At 46.3% G+C, this 10,553-nt stretch overlaps 1 protein-coding gene across 1 annotated transcript in view; it reads left to right on the top strand.

Moving 5' to 3' along the window:
• Positions 1-10,553, top strand: part of CNGB1 (cyclic nucleotide gated channel subunit beta 1) — a 26,741-nt gene that overhangs the window by 14,807 nt on the left and 1,381 nt on the right. Inside the window, 13 exon segments of the mRNA XM_072421435.1 lie at positions 51-239; positions 381-589; positions 1,105-1,155; positions 1,553-1,639; positions 1,718-1,782; positions 5,668-5,790; positions 6,132-6,273; positions 7,644-7,803; positions 7,934-8,031; positions 8,899-9,135; positions 9,170-9,171; positions 9,351-9,497; positions 10,049-10,235. Coding sequence (XP_072277536.1) covers positions 51-239; positions 381-589; positions 1,105-1,155; positions 1,553-1,639; positions 1,718-1,782; positions 5,668-5,790; positions 6,132-6,273; positions 7,644-7,803; positions 7,934-8,031; positions 8,899-9,135; positions 9,170-9,171; positions 9,351-9,497; positions 10,049-10,235 — 1,697 coding nt within the window.

The raw sequence follows: 10,553 nt of genomic DNA, 5'->3' as shown, positions 1-10,553 counted from the left end.
AGTCCTCCTCCTTTCGATTATAGTCAATGTTTTTATTTTGCCAATTTCAGCACCAGCTAAGAAAGCTGCACCACCGCCTCCACCTCCCCCACCCCCACCTGAGGAGAAGAAACCAGAAGGTGCAGCCCCCGCTGTGGAGGAACATTACTGTGAGATGCTCTGCTGCAAATTTAAGACCCAGCCTTGGTGGAGACGACTTTATAAATACAAATTCCCGTCCAGCATCGATCCACTAACTAGTAAGTAAGGGGGAGGCACGTGGCACTAAGAGCACCGCTCAAGTATTATGTGGCCACCTACTGGTGTGGGTCAGTTAGGAGCAACCTTTTGATTGGCTGTAACAGTTGTGCTCCTCTTACCTGTTTGCTCCGCCTCTGCAGATCTTATGTACGTTCTGTGGCTCTTCTTCGTGGTGATGGCGTGGAATTGGAACTGCTGGCTGATTCCAGTTCGCTGGGCCTTTCCCTATCAGACTCCAACCAACATTCATTACTGGCTGTTGATGGACTACCTGTGTGACCTCATCTACCTGCTGGACATTGTCGTCTTCCAGGTCCGCCTGCAGTTTGTGCGTGGCGGTGACATCATTGTAAGTGCCCCAATCACAGTGACCATGCACCTCACAATGCCATTGTCTATCCAGTGCTTCTCACCCAGGGTTTCTCCAGGGGGCGCCACTGATGTACTGTGAGCTGTGGCTTTAGAGATTATAGGGGGGGCATGTTAAAAAGGTCCAGATAGACTGATCTAATCCCAGGGGAAACACTGGACAGACATCATCCAATCACCGATAGATTGGGGGGTGATTTAGGTATGTGATCCTCACACTCCTAATAAGTGCCCAGCAATACCTCTTCCCGTCAGTTTGGCTATTTCTGGCTCCCTGAGGGCGGGATTTGTGTACATTGAAGACCCTGATAGGCTGCCTATGTCTGAGCTTATTTCAATGCTCCTATCAGGATATTGGGCAGGTGGTTCCCTGGTGGGGGGGATAGGAGTAGGATGATGGGGAAGTGCAGACCCTGGTGTCGCACCTATGGAGGGTGCTCTTGGGGTTAAAGCATCATACAAATCCAAACTTAACTGACTTTCTTCTACTTTCAGACTGAAAAGAAGGACATGAGGGAGAATTATATGAAGTCTGAACGATTCAAGGTGATGATGTCATCAATAATCAGCTTAAAATAATAAAACCCAACTGGACTGAAAACATGATGGTCCCCTCTAATAGACCCTGATCTCTGTGTGGGGGTGTACACCATCCTGAAATCTGTGTAGAGCCCCCATAAAAAAATCTATATATGTCAGAGCCCCCCCATGATATTTATACATGTCAGAGCCCCCCCATGATATTTATACATGTCAGAGCCGGAGTGCAGTATACGTGGTACATGTTGGGGGGAGGGGGGGTCAGGAGTGCAGTATATGTGGTACATGTTGGGGGGAGGGGGGTCAGGAGTGCAGTATACGTGGTACATGTTGCATGGGTTGTTGTGTGTACAGCATACGTGGCAGGGGCCTGCACATTGACATTGTTTTCTTCTCCCTGCAGATGGATGTCATCACTCTCCTTCCTTTGGATCTTCTCTACTTTAAGTTTGGTGTTAAGTCCATCCTGCGCTTCCCCCGTTTCCTGAAGGTGAGGACAACCCGGCACTGTATGACTGATCATCAAATATATGATACACTGACCCCCCCCCCTCGTGTCTCCATACAGTATATGGCCTTCTTCGAATTCAACAACAGACTGGAAGCCATCCTCAGCAAAGCCTACATCTACAGGTCAGTGCCACGTCCAGGCTGAGGGCCACAGGGGTCAGACCCAGCTGTGTGGTCACATAACTATCAATGCAGAGCAAGATACATTCCTGCTTTATGTGTCTCTTAATTCAAAGAACATATAGATATATATACACCCAGTACATGGGGTACACACAGTATATATATATACTGGGGGGCTGCAATTGTAGTAAGTAGTATCTATGAGGGTCCCCTGTACACCCTGAAGATTACAGGTCATTGTGACATACATATTAGGAGATATGGAGGTTTGTACACACAGAGCTGTGAGGATGCAGAATGACACGCAGACTTCACACACAGCTCTAGCAGAGGATTTCACCGGCGGATTTGTTTTTTTTTTTTTTAAAAGGAAATCCGAGCTCTGTGCTATGAGATGGGGGCGGGGCTGCCTGTGTCTCCTTCACATGAAGCCTGAACTGTGTGTGCTCACCTCTCATCGGCAGCAATCCTCTGAACGGATGACACAGAGCAGCCTCACTGAGATCCGTGCATCCGAGGATGAGAGCTGCCGAGAAGAGGTGGGCGGGGTATTCAAATCAGCCGGGCGGAGCAACCGGCTAAAACCGGGGAGAACACGGGGTATACATTGTATATATATACACCCAGAACATGGGGTACACACAGTTTATATATATATAACTACACCCAGTACAGGGGATACACATCGTATTTTTACACCCAGTACATGTGATACACACGGTATATATACACACCCAGTACATAAGGTACACACAGTATACATACACCCAGTACATGGGGTACATACAGTATATATACACCCAATACATGGGCTAAACACTGTATATGTACACCCAGTACATAGGGTACACACAGTATACATACACCCAGTACATGGGGTACATACAGTATATATACACCCAATACTTGGGGTACACACGGTATATTTACACCCAGTACAAAGGGTACACACAGTATATATACACCCAGTAAATGGGGTACACACGGTATATTTACACCCAGTAAATGGGATACACACTGTTTATATACACACCCATTACATAAGGTACACAGTATATTTACACCCAGTACATGGGGTACACACCGTATTTTTACACCCAGTACATGGGGTACACACAGTATATATACACCTAGTATGTAGAGTACACACGGTATATACCCAGTACATGGGGTACACCTAGTATATATACACTCAGTACGTGAGGTATACACGGTATATATCCACCCAGCACATGGGGTACACACGGTATATTTACACCCAGTACATAGGATACACACAGTATATATATACACCCAGTAAATGGGATACACACTGTTTATATACACACCCATTACATAAGGTACACCGTATTTTTACACCCAGTACATGGGGTACACACCGTATTTTTACACCCAGTACATGGGGTACACACAGTATATATACACCTAGTATGTATACATACATACATACATACATACTAGTATATATACACTCAGTACGTGAGGTATACACGGTATATATCCACCCAGCACATGGGGTACACACGGTATATATATATACACCCAGTACATGGGGTACACATGATATATTTACACCCAGTACATAAGGTACACACAGTATATATACACCCAGGAAATGGGGTACACACAATATATATACACCCAATACATGGGGTACACACGGAATAAATACACCCAGTACATGGGGTACACACAATATATATGCATCCAGTACATGGTGTACACACGGTATATATACACCCAGTACATAGGGTACACACAGTATATATACACCCAGGAAATGGGGTACACATGATATATATACACCCAATACATGGGGTACACACGGTATAAATACACCCAGTACATGGGGTACATACAATATATATGCATCCAGTACATGGTGTACACACGGTATATATACACCCAGTACATAGGGTACACAGTGTATATACACTCACTACATGAGGTACATACACTAAGTATTTTTACACCCAGTAAATGGAGTACACACGGTATAAATACACCCAGTACACAGGGTATACACGGTATATATCCACCCAGTACACGGGGTACATATGGTATATATACACACAGTATATGGGGTACATACGGTATATTTACACTCAGAACATGGGGCACACACAGAATATATACACCCAGTACATGGGGTTCACACAGTATATATATATACACCCAGAACATGGGGTACACACAGTATATATATATATATGTACACTCAGTACATGGGGTACACACCGTATATTTACATCCAGTACATTGGATACACACAGTATATTTACACTCAATACATGGGGTACACACGATATATATACACCCAATACATTGGGTACATACAGTATAGATACACTCAGTACACAAGGTATACACAGTATATATCCACCCAGTACATGGGGTACACACAATATATATGCATCCAGTACATGGTGTACACACCGTATTCATACACCCAGTACATGGGGTGCAGAGGTGTATATATATACACCCAGTACATAGGGTACACAGTATATATACACTCACTACATGAGGTACATACACTATCTATATTTACACCCAGTACATGGGGTACATACAGTATATATACACCTAGTATGTAGGGTACACACAGTATATATACACCCAGTAAATGGTGTACACATGATATATATACACCCAATACGTGGGGTACACACGGTATATATCCACCCAGTACATGGGGTACACACAATATATATCCACCCAGTACATGGGGTACTCACGGTATACATTCACTCGGTACATGAGGTACACACAGTATATATACACCCAGTAAATGGGCTACACACGATATATATACACCCAATAGGTGGGGTACACACAGTATATATACACCCAGTACACGGGGTACACATAATATATATCCACCCAGTACATGGGGTACACACGGTATACATTCACCCGGTACATGAGGTACACACAATAACTATTTACCCAGTCGTTGTTTATGTCATTGCAGAGTGATCCGTACTACCCTCTACCTTCCGTGCTGCCTGCACATCAATGCTTGCTTCTACTACTGGGCCTCCGACTACACAGAGTATACATACACCCAGTACATGGGGTACACACAGTATATATACACCCAGTACATATACACACCCAGTACATGAGGTGCACACATTCAACATACACCCAGTACATGGGATACACACAGTATATATACACCCAATACATGGGGTACACACGGTAAATATACACCCAATACATGGGGTACACACAGTATATATACACCCAATACATTATATACACCCAATACATGGGGTACACACGGTAAATATACACCCAATACATGGGGTACACACAGTATATATACACCCAATACATGGGGTACACACAGTATATATACACCCAGTACATGAGGTCCACACACTATATATATACCCAATACATGGGGTACACACGGTGTATATATACACCCAGTACATGGGGTACGCACGGTATATTTACACCCAGTACATAGGGTACACACGGTATACATACACCCAGTACATGGGGTACACACAGTATGTTTACACCCAATACATGGGGTACACACGATACATTTACACCCAGTACATAGGGTACACAAGGTATACATACACCCAATACATGGGGTACATACAGTATATATACACCCAGTACACAGGGTACACACAATATATATCCACCCAGTACATGGGGTACTCATGGTATATATACACCCAGTAAATGGGGTACACATGATATATATACACCCAATACGTGGGGTACACACGGTATATTTACACCCAGTACATGGGGTACACACTGTATGTATACACTCAGTACATGGGGTACTCATGGTATACATTCACTTGGCACATGGGGTACACACAACTATTCACCCAGTCATTGTCTATGTCATTGCAGAGTGATTCGTACTACCCTCTACCTTCTGTACTGCCTGCACATCAATGCTTGCTTCTACTACTGGGCCTCGGACTACGAGGGTCTCCGCTCCACCAAGTGGGTGTATGATGGCGAGGGGAACAGGTGAGAGCGAGGAGTTCCTGGGGTCTGCCGTCTTCTGAGACCATGTCTGGCCAGGCTGAGCTATTGTTATCACCACCCTGAGTGTGGGTTCATTATACATCCCCATTGTAAAACTAAAATGTCAGCCAATCTCAGAGGAGATATATGATAAATATCACACCGTATTACAGCAATGGGATGGGAGGAAGGAATTTATAGATTGGGGGTATGACAGTCAGATGGTTTCAGAGCCTATCGGGGACTTACTTGGTTGTGTCATTGTATAGGGGCCTATAGCGGACGCCCCACCCCCACATGTCTTATTTCCTGATGACTCCACTGACATCTCCCTATCCCCCCAGCTACATCCGCTGCTATTACTGGGCTGTGAAGACCCTCATCACCATTGGGGGGCTCCCCGACCCACAGACCCTCTTCGAGCTTTGGTTCCAGCTTCTCAACTACTTCATGGGAGTCTTTGCCTTCTCCGTCATGATTGGTCAGGTGAGTTGCTGCTAATCTGTGTAGGGGGAGATGACCTGTGTCCAATGCTTACATACTCCATGTGTCTGTATACAATGTACATGTCTCCCTTTATATCCATAAACATTACACACTCACTGGCCACGTTATTAGGTACATCCTACTGGCACCGGTTTGGATCCCTTTTTGATGCTGTTATTATCCATGGCAGAGATTCAACAAGGCCCAGGAAACATTCCTCAGGGAGCTCCATATTGATATGATAACATCACGCAGTTGCTGCAGATTTGTCAGCTGCACATCAATAATGGAAATCTCCCATCTATCACCCAGGGGTCCTCTTTAGGAGAGAGATCTGATGACTATGGGGCCATTTGAGTCTGGAGACCCCATTGTCAGGAAACCAAACTGTGACACTGTGCATTATCCTGCAGGAAGTAGAGGATGGGGACACAGCGACCATAAAGGGAAGGACATGGCCAGCAACAATACCTGGGGCATTTATACCATGATGAGTGGGTATTAAGGGGCATAAAGTGTGCCAAGGAACCCCCCCCCCCCCCCTCCAACACACAGCATTACACCACCTCCAGCCTGAACTGATGATACCAGGCTGGATGTTTAATGATTTCATTGTGCTGTCACCAAATTCTGACCCCACCATCTGAATGTCACAGCAGATATTGAGACTCATCAGACTGGGCAATGTTCCTCCAATCTTTTCTTGTCCAAATTTCACCCCGTGTGAATTGTACCCCCGGGTCCCTGTTTAAAGTTGACAGGAGTGGCCCCTTGGTGGGATCTCCTTCTGCTGTAGTCCATTTGCTCCAAATTTGGATGTGTTGTACATTCAGAGATCTGCAGACCTTGGGGTAATGAGGGGGTAATTTAGAGTTCCTGTTGTCTTTCTATCAGATGGAACCAGTCTGTCTATTCCCCTCTGACCACTGATATTCACAAAGCATTTTCACCCGGAGAACTGCCCCTCACTAGGTATTTTCCCCTTTTTTAGACCATTCGCTGTAAACCCCGGAGATGGTTGTCGGTGAAAATCCCAGCAGATTCACATCAATAGCAGAAATCAGAAAAAGACTGTCCGCCTGGCACCAACAACCATGCTACGTGCAAAGTCACTTCAGTCACCTTTCTTCCCTAATCTGATGCTGGGTTAGAACCTCAGCCAGTCGTCCTGACAATGTCTATAGTCTGATATACATTGCTGCCCTGTGCTTGGCTGATCAGATATTTGGGGTAACAAGCAGTTGGTGTACTTAATAAAGTGACCAATGAGTAAGTGTCCCCCACACACTGATTTATGAAATATTTCTGTCCCATGGTTTCTATGTTACCCGCCTGTTGTCATTCACTGATTGTATTCCTGGTTGTCACAGATGAGGGACGTGGTTGGAGCTGCTACAGCCGGACAGACATATTACCGTAGCTGTATGGACAGCACCATCAAATATATGAACTGCTACAGGATCCCACGCAGTGTACAGAACCGTGTCAAGATGTGGTATGAGTACACCTGGCAGTCACAGGGCATGCTGGGTAAGAGCCCTTTATTTCCTTTTGCCATCATGCACCTCCCCAGGGCCAGCAAGTAGCACCTGAGAAGAGACTGAAGAGGGCATAGAGCTGAGATTCAGGTGTGTCACCATTGTCATTCTTTGTCTGGCAGATGAATCGGAGCTGATGGTGCAGCTTCCAGACAAGATGCGGCTAGATTTGGCTATTGATGTGAATTACAACATTGTCAGTAAGGTGGCACTCTTCCAGGTAAATATCCCATATCAGATCTCTGCTAACTACAATTATACAGCCTGACCTCCTGGGAGAGCCTGAGCCTTGTAGTATTGGGAGAGCCTGGGGGGGATACTTGTAGTATTGGGAGAGCCTGAGCCTTGTAGTATTGGGAGAGCCTGGGGGGGATACTTGTAGTATTGGGAGAGCCTGGGGGGGAAACTTGTAGTATTGGGAGAGCCTGGGGGGATACTTGTAGTATTGGGAGAGCCTGGGGGGGAAACTTGTAGTATTGGGAGAGCCTGGGGGGATACTTGTAGTATTGGGAGAGCCTGGGGGGGATACTTGTAGTATTGGGAGAGCCTGGGGGATACTTTAGTATTTGGGGGAGCCTGGGGGGATACCTGTAGTATTTGGGGGAGCCTGGGGGGGATACCTGTAGTATTGGGAGAGCCTGGGGGGTTACGTGCACTATTGGGAGAGCCTGGGGGGATACTTGTAGTATTGGGAGAGCCTGGGGGGTTACGTGCAGTATTGGGAGAGCCTGGGGGTATCCTTGTAGTATTGGGAGAGCCTGGGGGGATACCTGTAGTATTGGGAGAGCCTGGGGGGATACCTGTAGTATTGGGAGAGCCTGGGGGATACTTGTAGTATTGGGAGAGCCTGGGGGGTTACGTGTAGTATTGGGAGAGCCTGGGGGTATCCTTGTAGTATTGGGAGAGCCTGGGGGATACTTGTAGTTCTGGGAGAGATTAGGGGAACGCATGTGGTAATGTTGGGCCACCATATGTTCTATTTCCAGTTCTGTAATTCTCACCCCCTCCTTACACCCATCAACCATTCTGTTCCCCCCTTCTTTTCCTCTCCTTTCTTTCCTTGCACCTTTCCTTCCTCCCTATGCAGGGCTGTGACCGGCAGATGATATATGACATGCTGAAGCGGCTGCGGTCTGTAGTTTACCTGCCCGGAGATTACGTCTGTAAAAAGGTGATATACAGTTGGTGGGAACACAAGGGTGAGGTGACAGAGGTGGAGGTGACAGAGGTGGAGGTGACAGAGGTGGAGGTGACAGAGGTGGAGGTGACACAAGGAGAGGTGACACAGGTGGAGGTGACACATGGAGAGGTGTGATGGAGGATTGTGACAGGTGCTGATGGATTGCTGATGGAAGGAGAGGTGACACAAGGAGAGGTGACAGAGGTGGAGGTGACACCCTCCTTTACTCCCATATCTGCTGTCCTCCTGTATAGGGGACTGACCTCCTCCTGTACTCCCATATCTGCTGTCCTCCTGTATGGGGGACTGACCTCCTCCTGTACTCCTATATCTGTGCTTAATGTTCTCTGTCTTTATAGTCTGCTGGCAGTGGGTGGAGGAAACCGACGGACTGCCAATGTGGTGGCTCACGGCTTCACCAACCTTTTCATCCTGGATAAAAAGGATTTAAATGACATTCTCACCCATTACCCAGAGTCACAGAAAACTCTGCGTAGGAAAGCCAAGTGAGTGCAGATAACTATAGAAGTCATATGGAGTGTCCCTTAGAGTGTCCCTATGGTGGGTCCTGTGGTGCATCTTATGGTGTGTTGGATGCCAATAAGTTTTTGGGAGTGTTGGTTGGACAGTTGGTTTGTTGGGAACATTAGGTGGATGGGGTGCTGATGGATTGTTTGGTGTGTTGGGTGATTGGGTGCTGATAGGTTGTTGGTGGGTGATTGGGTGCTGATTGTTTGGTGTGTTGGGTGGATGGGGTGCTGATAGGTTGTTGGTGGGTGAGGTGGTAATGAGTTATTGGAGGTGTTACGTGGATTGGGTGGCTTGCTGTGATGATCAGGTGGAGATGAATAAAATTAGGAGAGCAATGTGCTGTAACAGGAATCTTGCTGGTTAGTGATTGGAGTGTCATCAGATCTCTGAGTGTATAGCAGTGTTGGGATTGGCAGGTTGTAGTGAATTATAGATATCCCCTATGCAGATTTGTGGTCTCCATGAACGAATGTTTCCAGTGTAACCCCACTTAGTCTTATCTGTTGTCGTTAATTGTTGTTTGCAGGAAAATGCTGAAAAACAGTAGCAAGCCAAAAGATGAAGGTCCGAGACAGAAGGGCTTCCAGCATATAATCCCTCCCAGACCCGAGACCCCCAAACTACTGAAGGCCGCCATGGCAGCCACTGAAAAGATGGGCTTCAAAGGATTTTCTAAGCTAAAACGACGTCTCAAAGTAAAGACAACAGTGGAGGTAAGGATGGGATGATGGAGGTGGAGGTAAGAAGAACAGGTCTGACCTGAAGCCACAGTGATGTTTGGGATGATCTCTAACACTAATCTTGTCTATGAGTTCATTATGGCCTATTGCTGTGATGGTACCACGGCACTTTAATGCTACCCATGTCCACCCGTGTCCTTGTCACTCTCAAGTAAGGTGAGAGAAGAAAGATGATAATCACACACACAGGGTACTGATGGGTTGTTGGGAGCAATTGGTAGACAGGGTACTGATGGGTTGTTGGGAGTGATTGGTTGACAGGGTACTGATGGGTTGTTGGGAGTGATTGGT

This window comes from Pyxicephalus adspersus, chromosome 9 (assembly GCF_032062135.1).
Source record: "Pyxicephalus adspersus chromosome 9, UCB_Pads_2.0, whole genome shotgun sequence".
Classification (NCBI taxonomy): Eukaryota; Metazoa; Chordata; class Amphibia; order Anura; family Pyxicephalidae; genus Pyxicephalus; species Pyxicephalus adspersus.
The sequence above is the reverse complement of the archived record's forward strand: the minus strand, read 5'-3'. Positions and strand labels throughout refer to the sequence as shown.